This window comes from Plectropomus leopardus, chromosome 6 (genome assembly GCF_008729295.1).
Source record: "Plectropomus leopardus isolate mb chromosome 6, YSFRI_Pleo_2.0, whole genome shotgun sequence".
In the NCBI taxonomy this organism is placed as follows: Eukaryota; Metazoa; Chordata; class Actinopteri; order Perciformes; family Serranidae; genus Plectropomus; species Plectropomus leopardus.
Genome location: NC_056468.1, coordinates 25100833 through 25117769, shown reverse-complemented (window position 1 = coordinate 25117769; position 16937 = coordinate 25100833). Strand labels below are relative to the sequence as shown.

The 16937-nt window shown below is 41.0% G+C and overlaps 1 protein-coding gene across 3 annotated transcripts in view; it reads left to right on the top strand.

Annotated features, from left to right (window-relative positions):
- Nucleotides 1-16937, top strand: part of sh2b3 (SH2B adaptor protein 3) — a 67982-nt gene that overhangs the window by 22227 nt on the left and 28818 nt on the right. For 2 of the 3 annotated variants that reach the window (XM_042487672.1, XM_042487673.1), the window contains exon 2: nucleotides 1588-2799. In XM_042487672.1, coding sequence (XP_042343606.1) covers nucleotides 1618-2799 — 1182 coding nt within the window. In that variant the 5' untranslated portion in view covers nucleotides 1588-1617. The remainder of the gene's footprint in view (nucleotides 1-1587; nucleotides 2800-16937) is intronic. The other variant, XM_042487671.1, reaches the window with a different exon arrangement.

The window sequence follows — 16937 nt, the reverse complement described above, 5'->3', positions numbered from 1 at the left end:
AGAGAAAAGACCTCATCTGGACTTCTGTGTTTTCATATTGCCCGCCAACTGCTGCCAACCCTGCTGCCACCATCACATACTCAAAGAGTTTACAGCTGATCTCTCTGTCTCTCAGACACGACCGAAATCCAATCCAATGGAGTGCCTATCGAATTTAGATTTAGATTATTTTACTGCTCTGCTTTTTTCGTGTCTAAAATGTTTTTACAAACATATTTTAATGCCCCATTTCACCGTAATGGCGAGAGTTTGTGAGCAGGAAGCGGGCGCAACACTCCTTTCTGCACAGCCAAAACGGAGGCCGACAAAACGGAGATCAAACAGCTGTGCTGATCAAATATATACCAAGAATCACTTACTGATTTGCATATTTCTCTCCTCAAATGTTTTCAGAAATGTGTTTTTAGCTTACTTTTTAACTGTCGTACAAGATCCAGCCGGCTGCCATTTTCGTCACACGAACCATTCAACATTCAGTCAAGGGCGTAGCGTTCTGGTAGTTGTAGGTTTTCTACCTCTTAAGCAAAGACATCCTTTTTTTCTGTTTTCTCTAGTCATGTGGCACCAATTTCAAAAATATTTGTGTGTTTTTAGTGCATAGACGTTTTAGTTTTGTGCAAGGGCCCTTTTTATATGAGTGAAATACATCTTAAAGCCATTTTATAAGTTTTGTTATCAATATTGTTGCTCTTTGGTGGCAGAGAAAGAGTCAAATCAAGTGAGAGAAAAAGCCTGTGGAGTCAAATGCAATGGCCCTGACATGAGGACGGCTTAGAGAAAAAAAAAAAGAAAAGCAGAAGGAACACTGAAACAGGTCACATGTAAACACACAAACACACAGATGGCTGAGCAGGCAGTGTGGTTGATTGAGAAATTTTCTAACCATACTTCCTCAAGTCAGGGCCTCATTCAGCCTCTGTCCGAATGACTTATTGCTGCTTTCATTCATTTCAAACACTCCAGGCTCTGTCATCCATATCTGTGCAATTTCGAAGTGATTTAGTCATTTTTATTGACTCCACTCTAGTCATTTTTGTCTCTCCACTTCCAGACCTTAACATGTCCTAAAGTTTTCCTCACAAATATGCACTTATAGTGTCTTTGCCCCTGATTCAATTGACTGTTTTCCTACAAATTGAATGGTTACCAATTGTCCTTTTAGTGAACTGCGGCAGTCCTTATCTATTAAGATACTCTATGACTGGTTGATTGCCAGAGATTCTTTGCAGGCCCATGTAATCCAATTTGGGCTGTTTGAGATTGAGTGCAGATAAAATCAGACTTTTGGCCGTCCTTCCTCAACGTTTAAACGGTTTCAAACTTTCAAGTAGTTTAAAGAAACGCTCCAACTGTTTTGCCAGTTCCATCTTTAGAGCTCCAGATCTTGCACAACACTCCACATTATCTTGATTTGCCTCTAATTACATTTCCATATCTCTCCTTTGTTTGTCCCTCATTCATCTTTTTTTTCCTTCTTCTTTTCCATACCCTCCACTCTTGTCTCCAAATCAACCCCTTGACCCCCACCCCCTCTCCAATCATACATTTCTCTTTTTCTGTCCCTTTTCATTTGTCTTTTTCTCGCAGCAGTGATTCTCAGCCGCTCTGGTTACTGCAATGAATGGTAACACTATCCATCCAGTCAACACCGCCACAACAGCAGGAGGAGGCCCAGGCGTGGCAGCGCCCCCGAGAGGCTGGAGGGAATTCTGCGAGCTACACGCCATCGCCACAGCCCGGCAGCTGGCTGGACACTACCGGAGCTTCGCCAGAGAGCGGCCACAACATGACGTGCTCCCACCGGAGACCTTTTCCAAGCAGTTCACCGACCTCTTCCAGCAGCACTTCTGCTGCGAGGTCGACAAAGATGGCACTCCACTCAGCCAGAACACATGCTCCACCGCTAGCGCTTCCTCCACCACTCCAGTGGCCCCGCCTCTTCCATCGCAGGCTGTGATTGGTCGATTGCGGATCACATCTTTTTCTGGGGTGCAGGACTATCGGGAGGCAGGCCGACAGAGCGGAGGAGCCGCTCTCTTTACTGTGGTGTCACCGAAAGTGGAGCCGGTGGTGGTGAGCCGGGAACAGGAGCAGCCGCTGCGATGTGCTGCAGGAAACCCCTCATCGGGGAACCCCGTGGTGCTCAGAGGGTCGCCTCGGAGCATCGGCAGCGGGTCGCTGCTGATTCGTAGCCATAGCAGCGAGGAGATCTCTGGCACTGATCGTCGTCAGATATCTGAACGGTACTCCTCTGACTCCTCAAATTCTAACCCCACACACGCTGACGTCACACATTTCTCCGTCAGCCAAATCCGGCAAACCGTAAGACGGCTTCTCAAGAAACTGCCCAGCCCCTCCTCATCCCAGGACCTGTCTCCTAGCAACCCCAACCCCTCCAACAACAACAATCTCCCAAATAATGGTGACAGAGTGGGCGGGATTTCCTCCACAAATGAGGAAGTGTCCACCTCCTCCTCGTCCTCCTGTCTGAACTCTGAAGCCACGCAACCAACCTCGTCAAACATCTCTGTGGCCGGGGTAGCCTCTCACTTCCTGGATCGTATCCGTTCATTACGCACCGGAAGCATGAGGCAGAGGAGGTTAGAGGTGAGCGGCTGCTGTAAAGAGGGCCAACTGAGGTACTTGCTGGTGGATGACACTATCTCAGACTCTCAGCCGCGCTGGCAACGCTGCCGCCTGCTGGTCAGGAGGATCAAGGACACTCAAGTTGGAGGAGGAGGAGGAGGAGGAAGAGGAGGAGGGGAGAGGTACCAGTTGGAGCTCTATGATCCTCCAAAGGTAGAAACATTTACTCATGCTTCCCTTTATACACACATTTCATATAAACCACGCAGTTATTGCATACATGAACACATTATGAGCATTACTGTGGTAATTATATATTCACCAAACTTTATAATACACAGTACGACCCACACATTCATTGCACTGGATTTCAGTATACTTTTTTGGCTCAAACAAAATGTGATAACATGTGAAATGGAAGGAGAGAGGAAGTTAGTGATGGCTAGTGATGGTTGAAATTTGTCAAGTCCATGCTGGGACTTTTTATTTAGAAAAAGTACCAAAAATACCAAAATGTATCAAAATGTGGAACGTTTCATTTAGGGTGTGTCCAGAGGTGCAAAGTGGATGTCAGCCTTTATTTTGCAATGCAGCAGTTTTACTTCAGAAGTGGCAGCAGTATTTTTTTTTTAGAATTGACATTAAGTAGTAGAGCAGGGATACTCTCTTTGCTTTGCTTGTGGGACAGTTTTGCAAAATGACAGGCCCATACATGTTTGTAGGATTTTGGGACATTAGAGGCTCAGCTGGGACTTCTGTTAGGGAGAGCACGGGATCCTCTACTGGCACTTTTTTTTGATGAGCAAGCTCTATATTGATGCTGTTTTATGCAGTCTGGCGCCTTGTGTATACTTTAAGCACAAAAACAATTCCCAGTGTGAAACACTTTATTTTTATTGCGTATAAGAGGATGATTGGGGAGCCAGATTTGGTCCTCGGGCTGTAAGTTGAGTATTACTGTAGCAGAGCGTCAAAGCCAGTCCCTATAGAGCCATAATGATGTTTTTATTTGTGATTTTTTAAATTAATAATGTAAAGTGAACACACAACCCCAACATGTATACTGGGATACTTGTATAGACGAATTGAAAACCCTTGTTCACTGATCATTAACCATTAACTGACATTTTGGGGAGATTACCATTTAAAATCAAGTTAATGAAACACATTGCTTCACTGAGTGTCTTTTTATTTTATTTTTTTCAAGGGGGCTTTTTTTCCCTAAATCATGACCCCACTGCTACGGGAGTATAAGCTCTGTGCCGGGAGAGAACTCCAGTAATTTATATTTAATATGTAAATTTTAACCATTTAACTGATAGTGTTAACTGGTTGAAATTTGTATTGTTGGTTAACAGTCACAACGTTAATTATTAGCATCCCTAATGTACTATAAACGCAACATTTAATGATTTATTTTCGATTATTATTTTATTTTATTTTAGGCTGTAACAAGCAGCTATATGTAACTGCAGGTATATAGTATGTGATCGATGGCTGAAAGTTCCTCGGTAACTGTTCTTGGTAGACCAGATGCCTACTTTCAGAGGACTGCATTTGTGTGCAGTTCTTGCAAATGTTTGTGGAGCGTCTTCTCAGAAATCACACCACATAAGCATTCAACAGCTGGCAGAGTACTTGGCTCGTGTTTCATATCTGTGCATGACAGATAATTCAGTAGATCTGTTTGTGATCATCAATAAGATGGAAAGCCACAGAAACCTTTTTAAAGGGTTGGATAATGTCAGTTTGCCAGGCTGTGTCACAAATGCACGTACAAACTCTAAATGAACACACACACACAAGCACAGTCATTTCCTGTTTCAGCTGTTTTAGTCGCAGGGGTTTCCCCCCCTCCTTTTTCAAATTATCTCTTTTCTCTGTGTTTGTTTTGTTTTCATAAATGATATTTTGCCGCATCTGAGAAGCTCCTTTTGGTGCACATTTTGCCACATGACAAAACAACACTAAGGCTGTGATGACTTTCGGCTTTGTCTCAGAAAACGGTGTGTTTTATTGATGGTCATCACATCCTTAACTCGAGTGATTGGTTTGGTTTTTTAACTCCAGCTACAGAGTGTGCTGTGATGTTGAGCAGGCATCAGCGTTGAACAAGCTGAAAAAGCCAAGGAGTGACATTACTGGTCTGTCACAACTTTAGATTAATGAAAACTAATCAGAGCATCACGCCTGCTCTTGCCTTGCGTGCAGAGTACATTTGTTTCACACTGATAACCCTTTAAGATAGGATGAGAGATAGTTTGCCCTTTAACCTAGTTAAAGACGCTTTAGGAAATGGAGTTACTGTTCGTTCAGATTTAATCAGCTTGCGCCTCGCTGATAACTGTCACACATTTCTTTATAATACATTCATTTTCATGCATTAATGGAGCACAGCATTTGCCCAGTGTGGCAATTTGGTTCTCAATTACCTCCAAGAATCTGTAACATAAAGCGCATTCTTCTTTTACTCAATATGCCTCCAACTCCATTTCCTGTTTGGGGTTTGCTTCAGCCAGTTGCAACTTTTCTACTTATCACTTAATGATTAATACCTCAATTGAAAAATCAGAATTTATAAAATTGTCACATTCTTTGTTTGAGTAACTTTAATTTTTTAAAGTTAAGAAAAAGACAGCTCTGAAGAGTGCCTACTTCTTGTCCTTTGCTTGACAGCTCCTCACAGCACAGCAGGATGTCTTTTTTTCTAATATGCATGCTTGGCTCCCCACACAAGACCTCATGGCATAAAAGCCTGCAATATTTCCAGATGAGGCCAGCTGCAAGGCTGCATGTGCTTGCACACCCAGTCCTCCAAGTTCCCCAAACCAGTAATCAGAGTAGCTGAGTTGACTGCTGTCCTTGCCGCCGCCATCTACAGTATAAAACAGCAGAGTTCAAGTCTCTTCAGGGTGTGTGCAAGTGTGTATTCTGGCACAAACAGAGGTCAATGAAAAAGACATTGCATGCCTGCGTGTCTCTCGGTGTATGTGTGTGCTCGTATATATATTTAGCAGCCCTCAACTCTTCAGCCAGCTGCAGGCCTAACCATGTGCGTGAGGTAATTCAGTTGATGATAGAGCCAGAGCTGTGTGTCTGTGTGTGTGTGTGTGTGTGTGTGTGTGTGTGTGTGTGTACGTGCATGCACATTTGATCAAAATGGGAAGGCACTGGCAGGATTTTCCTGACTGATTGCAATACTGCATTAGTTCACCAACTGCATTGGTGCTCTGAGTGCTTCCCTTCTTACTCTCTCTGTGTGTGTGTGTGTGTGTGTGTGTGTGTGTGTGTGTGTGTGTGTGTGTGTGTGCGTGTGTGTGTAATCTTGGCAGGGCAGAGAGTTAAGGCCCAGAGAATGGCCTTAAAAGGAAGGAGAGCTGTGGACTTGCATGCACACATTTTTTTTCAACATACACAAGAAAAAGCGCATCGGTTCACATCGTGAAAGAAGTCATATGAACACACACATTAGGGGTTGCTGAGTTATATATTTTGTTTCTTTTTTGTGGAGGTAAATTGAGATCTCACACATCTGTGGGCTCATTCTGTGTAGGTGTGTGAGCATGCATGCCTGCACATTGCACACATATCTTGACTGCACAGAAGATAATGATCCTCGGGCCGTGCTCATATGTATTTTTATTTTCGTCTGTGTGTGTGTCTTTCTGTGTGAGAAACACAGTAATATCAGTGTGCTCATTCCGCACAAAAGAGGAAGCCACATGGAAACTGATAATGCATTCGCGTGAGAAAGCTCCAGTTAAAGTGAAGCGCCCTGTCAGGGTAAAAGTTGAGCCAGGTTTTTGATGCAGTACTGATGTCAGTCCAAACACAAGTTTAACCTGCTTCATTCTGGTAACCTGGGCAGGTGAAAGCATGCCAGTTACCTCAGGAATGCACTAAACAATAACTCCCTGCTCCCACAGACAGTGGAGAAAACACATTAAGGGGGAAAAAACTGGAAAATGACCAGCAATGACTGCCAAACTGCTCTCATGTATTTTTTGTGATCTTTGTAGTCTAAGTGTGAATGACTGTTTGTCTTGTCCAACCCTGTGAACAAATCACGAGAATGATCATCTGTGTGATGAGAAAGGGTTGGAGAAAAAATTACTAACCAACAGCTGCAGAACTAAAGCAAACTGTTACATAAAAATACATTTTGTAAAAAGGCCAGAGCTTTAATATATGAGGATTATTAAGCTGCTATGCTAAACCTGGCACATGAATCTTCTGAGGTTAGTAAGCCCTTAACTTAGTGCCTTTCCCTTTATGTTGTAATGGACGAGTCTGAGTTTTACTGGGTGAAGTGCAGTCTCTCCTCACTCTGAGGGGGTTACGTGAAGGTGCTCACATTCAGCTTACTCACACCAGGCGACTACGTCATGAATGCTGCTCCGCCGTCCCTCTGGCCAGCTCACGTTTCTGGCAAAGTGTAAGATTTAAATTTTAACATTTGCAAAGGACATTTCTGCTGCAGCGTTCTGCTTAATAGTGGGAACTTATTGTACATGGTTCTAAAACTGGCAGTGATATAAGCAAGTTTTAGGCCCTTTTTTTAGTTTTTTTGCAGATGGAATGACAAGATAGCTAAGCCAAGGCAATGTAACCCTTTTTGTATTGCAGAAGTGAATCTTGTTATGTCAGCTGAAAGAAGCAGATGTCTCCAAAGTGTCCTCAGTTTTGTCTGAGGCTTTAAATTCTCTGTCCTGTCTCTGTTTTGTCTTCTCAAGTATGAGGACAAACTGACACCGTGACCCATAAACAATTAGCTCTCCTGTCTCTGTGTTATTTTAGATTATTTTTAATTAACACCACAAGACGCTGAGAAGACAGCAGCCTGTGTTCTGGGATATCACCTACTTTTCAGTATCTTAAATGACCAGTGTTTAAGATTTAGGGGGGATATATTGGCAGAAATGTGATATAATAAATCTGTTTTTACGTCGGCCCCTGTAGTAGTAAGCCCGACTGCAATGAGCAGTGCCAGAGTTAGACTTATTTGTTGTGTGAAAGTGCTTCATTTAGTGTTTCTAGTGGTTAAAGTCATTTGATCTGTTAGTTTCAGAGTGCATGCTACCTTTGTGGATAACTCAGCTTTCGGTGAAAACCTCATTAACATCTGGATCTTACGTTATTGGATAAAAAAGGTGTCTTCAAATTAGCATTTGTTGGACCAGCAGCCTGCAGCAACATGTCAAAGTGTGTTGGAAATACATGGATTTTTATACTAAAACTGTTTTATTTAGTTTTTGATCAGTTTAAATCACCGTCTGTTTGTTTTGGAAAGGAAGAGACCTCTATGGGTCATTCAGCTGACGTTAAAAACCTGAATGTCTGGAAAAAAAACGAAAAAGGTGAGCACACATTAACTTACAGAGAAAAGGAGTGAGCATGTTGTTGACTACCATCAAATCCCCCTAAATTTACACACTTCTCCTTTAACTTGCAGTTTTCCGTAAGTCTTGGCATTATCTTGTAACCTTCCTCAGTTTCTCTTCACTGAAGTAGTCATTCCTGCAACACCGAGCTCTACTTTTCCTTTCATCTGACGAACGGTAGTCAAGGTTACAGACAAGGTTAGCGTCTTGCCAGGAAAATCGTGGTATTCTGTCTCCCAGAGTCAGTTCCCACAGACTGCTGCACTCTGATGGCGGATAAGTTTCCTCAGACCTCCTGTAGACTTCATCTTAATCACACCCCTCTCATCTCATCTCAGCTGTGTGTGTGTTTGTGCTTTTGCATGTGTTTGTTCCAGCCCTTCAAGCCTTAATCTTTCCCACATGGTTTCATTTCATGCTTGTGTGTAAATGTGCCTACGACTATGTATCATGTTGCTCTTGGAGTCGGTCCTTCTCTGCCTGTATATGTTTGTGCTCTCTCACACATCTTTATGTGTGTTGAGATACATATAGTAAAAAGCTTTGTCTCAGCATTTCTGTCCCATTGGGGTCACTTTATCTTGAGCTTTGAGCAAAAAAAAGTGTCATTAAACAGACTGAGAGTGAGTTGAAGTCAAATGCATTCAAAGAAATTCTCATACATTCTTTTATTTGCATTGATTTTCACGTGTTCTTCTCTCTGCTGGGTTTTTCTTTTTTCTCTCTCACTGACAGTAAGAGAGGAGTTTGCAACATCAGTGGAAAATACTTTTCCAACAACCAGACTCTGGTGTCCATCTGTTCTGTGTTACTTGTTGTACTTGAGTCTCTCATATGGCAACATGCAGCGTTAATTTGGCTCTCGTTGCATACCACAACTAAAGCTCTGAGCATATGGGCCCCAGTCAGCTGAAGCAGAAACAGAATTAAATCAACCAAGAGAGACACAGGAAATGCAACAGAAGGAGACATGAGAAAGACAGACTCAAAGTGAGGCAGACGAGCCAGCAAAGAGGTGGACAGACAGTGACATCAAGGTGGCTGTTGGTCTGTGGCAAGTTTTTAAGTTTTTGATGTTAATATTTGATGTTCGAGGTCTGCAGAATTCTTCCAAAACAAGTAAAAGGTCTCAAAACTAAGATGTGCTAGTGAGATTTCCTGGTTGTACGCAGTTTATTTATTGTGTCATGCACATAAAAGTGCCCAGCTCATGTGGACACCAAAAAGTACTGACACTTTGTCACCCTTGAAAATAACTGCTTAAGTTACGTTGCAAACAAATAACTTTGTCTTTTGTCCCAAGCTGTGCAAAAAAAATCAGCCACACAAAAGGTTCCCTTGTGTTGTATTATAGTCATTCATCCAGAAGAGCTCGTCAGAAATGTGGCCGTTTGACTTAAAAGAACAGCCTTTAAATGTTCATATAATTAGCTGTAAAACATGAGACGGACTTTATCTTCTGGCTCACCTCAATGACATGAAAAATAAATGTGTAAATCACAAGTTTCGTCACAATACGAGATATCGATATGAGACAATATTGTGATACAGATTGGCATGGGAGTTTCAAAATGAAGATGAAGACATGTATTGATGTTTTCACTTTGCATTAATGATATTGGATTGTTGATTTTTGAATCAATGTATTGATTCAGATCACTATCGTTACACCACTAATAACAAACAAAATCTTTTCTCTTTGGGGCAACCAGGAAACCGTTGTGTTTCTACAGCTAATGTTAATAAAAATCCTACTTCACCTAAGGCTCTATACTATAGCTGTTTTTTAAATAAAAATATTCTACTGTTTTAGTTTTTTGGGTTATTTAAGGCGGCTCTGGTAACCAGAATTAAACCAATGAAAAGACACAGTTTTTCACATCAAATCATGCATTTTGAAATGTCAGCCTCTGCGGTTTTTCTTGCTACACAAGCCCAGCACGTTTGAGCTGAATCAGATTTCATCTGTGCTGCTTAAAGCATTGAAAAATGACATTTTGGAATTCCAGTACATCTGGATAATTTGCAAATGTCACTGCAGAGTTTTCATTGGGACTGCTTTGTTGAAATATAACACTTCAAGTCTAATCATGGGTGATTTTGCTGTATTTCCAGTATGCATATTGGGTAAGTGCATGCCTATTTGAGATTTTTTGGCAACTCTGCTTTCAGCTTAACACTTAAAAAAACAGGAAACAAGAATTTCCTGATTTCACCTTCTGAAATGTGACATTTTTTGCTTTTCTTTAACTTATTTGATAGTTAACTTAATATTTTCAGGTCTGGAACTGTTGGTTGAACAAAACATGTTAAGCTGTTTCATTTGGTCATTAGGAAATTGTGAAATTAAGATTTCTCACTATTGTCTGACTCTGTAGAGAACAATCGATTAATCATGAAAATGTATGGCAGATTAAGTGAATGGCCGCTAGACTTCCACGCAGTAGCAGAACTGTTGTGAAACTGTGCAGAGCTTCCAGATCGCCTGTCTGTACTGTCTATACTCACAGCAGAGATTATCTCTTCAGAGAGAGACACAACTTCAGTTTCATTACACATCATGACAGTCTGTGTATCTCACCCACAAAGTCAAACTTTTTCCTCTTTCCAGGGATTGAGTTTCATGAAACCTAGAAATTATGCTTCGAAGTGACTTGACTGAGTCATGTGGGTGTAGATGTGTGCATGGGTGCATGGGTGCACATGCAAGCTTGTGTATTGTGTGTTCACCACATGTGTATATGGTGTGAATATCATGTAACAAATCAATTTGTTCTAACCAGATCGTGAAAGTCTGATATAGGGAAAAGCGTCAGAGTAGATGTTTTCCTGTTTGTCTACATTAAAGTGGATTACTTGTAGGTTCTGCTTTTTAGTTTCCCTCCACTGACTTGCCTGAACTTGTCCTCCCTTCTCCTTCTAATTTTGCATCACCAGATCTTTATCTCATACAACCCACAGAGATCTGAGGAAACTTTTGTAGAAAAAAAATGGGAGGACAAAGCCTCTGGAAATCCACAGGCAGCCATCCAGCTGGCTATGACTTTGGAATTACCTCTGGAAACAATATCCCTGGTGCGTCAGTTGGCATAAAGTTGGTTGTGTACTGTAATGACAGCTCACTGTGACGCCGTCCTTTGCTTAATTGTGTCCCGATGAAACAGAGGCCTGCGGCGTTGCATGAGATTCTCCGTTAACCAACAGCCGTGTTTGGCACCACCATGGAGGTCATTGGAGGATTTTGTTATGAACTGACTAAGTGTAGAGGAGGGGGTGGTTTCAGGAGAGGTGTAATATCATGGGCATGGGCCAAGGTTTTCTTTTCACGCAAAGGATTAATTTTCCAAAACTCAAATTGTAATTAAACATAATTGGAGAAGCAAACACGCATGGGTTTCAGTGAATCTGAAAGAAAGTTAGAACTTGAGTCAAATCAAATAAAATTATATCTTTATAAGGATAAATTAAGTTTTCAGTGTTAAACTAATCTTGCACGGGAGGAAGTAAAGAGGAAAGAGAAAGAAACTCTGCTTACCAGCACTGCCGCCCCGTGTGGCGATCAAGACGGAGGGAGTGAAAGGGAGTGCGGGGTTTAAACAGGGAGTGAACAGGTGAACTCAGTCTGGTTAATGAGGAGTGAACAAAGAGTGGAAGGAACCAGTCGTGCGTCGGAAAGGAAGTGAGGGAAATAAAGTGAGATAAGTAAAAATAAGTCTCAAAATAAAGGGAAAAAAGGAATCTTTATTACAATAGGGTCACAACTAACAGTTACTCTGATTATCGTGTTTTTTGAAAAATGATTTGTTCGAAAAAATAGGGAAAAATACACAGTTTTCCAAAACCAAGGTTGACATCTTCATGTTGCTTGTTTGTCCTGGCTATGGTCCAAAACTAAAAACAATAAATTCATTATAATGATGTCAAACAGAGGAAAGCAAAGAGATATGACAGAAATAAAGGAGATGTTTATGGTGCGGGGCAGGTTGATTTAATATTTTAAATAAAAGGTAGAGGTAGATGGACACGTACCTAAACCCCAGATCTGTTTAGTTTTTCCACAGAAAACACTACTTCTTAAATGTAGGTAGTTATTACTGGATAGTAACAGCTGTGTCACTGCTCTGTCCAGCTCTGGCTGTATTTCCTCTTTGCAGAAGATGCCGAGGAACGTCAGCACCTCGCTGATAGTCTACAGAAAGGGGGCTGCATGCCTACATTTTCAGAATGAAAAATAACAGGCTGGAGTGTTTCTAGCTCCACCTTTTAGTAATGGATTATTGTGCATGATACTTGAACAGAGGGGTGATGATAAAACAGGATTTCTGGAATGGTTTTATTGGTACCATCGACAACTTTTTACAGTGGAAACTGTTGTAATGGGAAATAAATCGACCTCAACTGCACTGCTTGGTGGAAACAAGTCTTAAGTTATCAGTTATTTGGTACGTTTATCTAAAACTAGAATCCTACAATAAATTCTACCATCATGTTATTGTCATTTTCATTGTTTTGTTGAAGCCGTTTTAGAAAGTTATGAATTAAATTTCTTTTTTTTTTTGTCAGCTACAGTCGCAGCGCTGAAAACAATATAAAAGCCTGCTATAATAACAGAGAAACATGAATCATTGTGGAGGATTTGGGACAATAAAACCTTCAGAAAAAAAGTCTTTTCTGTGAGCAAAACTGTGGATCATGTCACAGCACCGCACTCTTTTCAAAATAAGTGTGGTTAGGTTTCTTAAAACCAGGATATGTGTTCATGCACATTTCTGTTCCCACAACAAAATGGATGATTTTTCACCAAAATGTGTCATTTTACTTTGTGGTAATCTTACAGTAGTGGAAAATATGATCTAAGCTCTTTATAGATGATTAAGCTTTTAGTAGGTGGTGGATTGGACGCTGGCCACTGTCCATAGAGTCTCAGGCTACGCATATTTAGTATATAATTTAGCAGTTTGATTCTTAATTAAACGTCCTCACACACCACACTTGGGTGAGTGTTGACTTGAGGGATTAATACTGAGCACAAAACCAGTGTTTAGCCAAAGTCAGCAGTAATGACTCTTGTCAGGAACACAGTGAGTCATAGAAAGATCCTACCAAGTTAAAACCCCCGCATTTCCAAGGAAAGCACTTAGTGTAAATATAATTCAAAGAAGTCCATCATTTCAGTACAGCAGATCACTAGATGACATTAGTTTTCTTCGACTTCTTCAAACTGTGAAGGGCATATGCAGACAAAACAGGCATTTCTGACCCCTGTTTTTTAAAAATCTTTCTGATCTTGATTGCTGACGTTGTGTCCTTTGATATAAGATTTGTGATTCATGTTGGGGAAGAATCCTCACATTTACAGTCCAGATTCTTCTCACTCACTGTGTTTACATGAATCACAAGCTTGCCCACGCTTTTCTCAGCCGTTCTCTGCTGACCTTGACTGAGGATAATGAAACACTTTGAAGAGCTGATCCCGCCTGACATGCCCTTTGCTCTTGGAAGTCACCGTGTTTGTCATACAGCTCTGTAGTGGTGGCGCTGGATGAGCTGAAAGGTCTAGATATTAATGGTGTTGACTGACAGGGCTCTTCAGGTTTGTTGCAGGTTTTAAGGGCTCATAAAGTTGGGTGTTGGCTCCAGTTATCAGTATGACACTATTTAGCCTTTCAAGGAAAAGATGTTTCCAGCCAGGATGCTTGACAGGACGCTCTGGTTTGTAGTCAAAGAAAACTGCATGTTGAACTCCAAAACCAATCACCAGAATAAATGATGGCATTGTACGTTTCTGCAAACCATGGATATGAAACATTTGTACATTAGTATGTAGTAGATTAACAACGTTGTTGTTAAAGTGGTTATGTTAAGCACAAAAGTCACTTGGCTAATTCTAGGAAAAGATCATGTTTTGGTAAAAACATAGTTTTGGTGGCACAATCGCCGCTGAAATTGCAGCAGATGTTTTGCCAAAAAACACACAGTTTTGGTGGCACTAGTGCTGCTGAAAATGCTGCAAAGGTATCACAAAAAAACTATATGTTTTGTTGTTTGTAAGTCTCAAACAGTAGGCTGCAGCTTGGCAGTCGTCTCGCCGAGGTTGCTGCCATTCATAATCTCCTCCACGTCTGAATGTAACCATTAATCAAAACAATGTCATTTTAGAAATGCTGATATTATGTGTATGAAACGTACAGCTGTAACATATCCATGGTTTACAGAAATGTACAATGCCAACACTTTCTTCAGGTAGCTGGGCTGGAGAGGTTTTTAGCAAAGTGTGAAGTGGTGATTGGATGGAAGTGAAAACCTTCACGTCTTAACCCATAAGAGTCACCTTCCTCTTAGTTGAGAGCAAATTGCTATCCTGAGTGAGCATGGGTCTTGCTCATGCATATGGGTCAGGTGTAGCAGGAAATTAACAAGCAGATTGATGAAACAGTGAGTTTATGTGGCAGAAACAAGCTTCTATTGCAGAGTATTGGGACATCTTAAAAAGAGCTCTGAGTGAAACGCCGGCCTTTTGCTTACAATGCCAGCTGAAGTGCATCCAAACCAGATGCCAGACTCCCTGTGGGAGTAATCTGTGCAAGTCCAACTTGTAAAAGACCCTGGAAAGGTCCAGAACATGCTGGAGGGAAAGCACATTGCACTTGGTCTGGGAACGCCTCTGGATCCCCCAGAAAGAGCTGGAGGACAAAGCCGTGATGAGGCAGTTCGGGATACCTTGCACACCTTTCTGCCTCCACAAATAAGATGGATGAATTGAATATGCCATGCTTTTTATAGTTGGACCATCATTTCAACATTTTATACAGATGTCTATACAGATTTCTAAAAAAAAGCGGAAAAGTTTAGAGGACGTTTAGCTTAGATGTGATGCACAGCAGAGCTCACAGAGGACACTGTTTACTACAGCAGGCAGCTTTTCACAATGTTTGTTGCTCTTGTCTGTAATTAATGTATTCAGTCTAAAGGCAGAAGTCTTGTCATAAAGAGTGAAAAACATCTTACAGTATGGAAAATGCATGAGTGTGGGAGGACTGTTGTGTGTTTTGTTTTCATTTGTTTGTGTGTGTGTGTGTGTGTGTGTGTGTGTGTGTTTTAGCATGAAAAAATCTATAGAAACATCTTAAGGAAGTAGAGTGGTTAGAGTCATGTGGTCAAGATGTTTGTCAGATCTCTCGCTCTGTCTCTTTCTAGCTCTGTGTCTTTTTCTGCAGAAGAGGTTGCTGTGTTGCCTTTGTGTTTGTGTCTCTGCATTAATGGAAACTATTTCGATATGTAGTTTTCACTCTGGCGAATAATTTTATTTAATCTTTCATGCATCTGAAATGTGTGCTATTTACCCTGTCATAATCCCTGTGTTGGACTCGTGTGTGTGTGTGTGTGTGTGTGTGTGTGTGTGTGTGTGTGTGTGTGTGTGTGTGTGTGTGTGTGTGTGTGTGTGCGCGTGTGCATGCATGTGTAACCACAGTGCCAGTTGCACATGACCTTGCTGAGTTGCATGTGGAAAGCCCCCCAAAGCAAAACTGTTTTTAATACCCTCACCCAACAGTATTCTCTCGGCCTCTGTTCTTCTTATTCATCATTGCCCATAAATACACTTATACACACACGCGCGCGCGCGCACACACACACCTGCAAACACAGTTATGGTACCCAACACCATTATGTCATCGTTCAATTTAGTGTAGATGCTTTATGTTAAGTATTTATGTGCTTATTTGCTATTTGCATTATCAATTGATGTTTGTCATGTAAATACCTATACTACACACACACACACACACACACACACACACACACACAGTCCAACTTGTGACTCTTCGTTTATGACCATATTTTCACTTTGCTTGACAGTGCTTGTTTAAGGTTTTCCACTGAGTTTTCACCATTAATTATCAAAATGTTATCTACACTCTGTTGACGGTTTATTAGAATTTCGCATAATGACGGTAGGAATAATTGCAGAAAATGGTCCTATTTAAGGTCAATGTTTGGTTAGTCTGTTCTGGGCTGCAGAGTGCAGCACGGTCATTTCCTTAGACAAGACTCATTCTAAGATAATGAAAACACAGTGATTCTTATTTTTTGGTCATTATACTCACTAAAAAAAACATACTTGTTATATTATACTCAGTTTCTTCCAAAATATCCCCTAAATCCTACACACACTGGACTTTTAAGGTTTTCCACTGTAAGACTCTCCATTCATTAACGATTGGGTTTCTATCTCTGTCGTCAGTTCATTGGAAACATTATTAACCTTATGAAGGTTATATGTATTGCAGGGCTGTTGTACTGCGTTAGCTTTTGCTAATGTCCAGCAGCTCACTCAACTAGCAACTGAGTGTATTTTATATCTTCACTCCAACAGCCAAACGTTCTGGGGCCCCTAATGACACGTTACTGTTTGTCTTTGTCATATATGACAATAATCTGAAGATCTCAAGGTTTCTGTCTGTTAGTCAGACAAAACAAACAAATTGAAGATTGCCGTTGCATTAAAAAAAAAAAAGAAAAAACATATATATATATATGTATATATATATATATATATAATATATATTTCATAGTCCAAACAATGAAACAATCAACCAATAAATCTAGCAAATGATGATGAAAACAATCGTTAATAAATAATGAGAGGCTTTAGTGTCCTGGCTGGTTTTCCTGTCACACTGTTCTTTGACCAGTAAAACAGTGGAAAAAATATTAAATTTAATTCTCTGTGGTATTAAATAGGCTATAAAAAGTCTGTATATCTTCTGTGCTCTCCTCTTCACTCCATGCTTTTCCACTCAGTTCTGCTCAGCTTTATTCTGAGTCACATCTCCAGCCCCGCTGAGCCCCCTCCCCCTGATTCTCTCCGGGCAACTCTTTAGCCTGGTTTCTATTACAGAGCCAAACACAACGAGCATTTTCTCATTATCTGTGCCTCTCAGTTTCCCCTCAGAAAAATGACTCATTTTT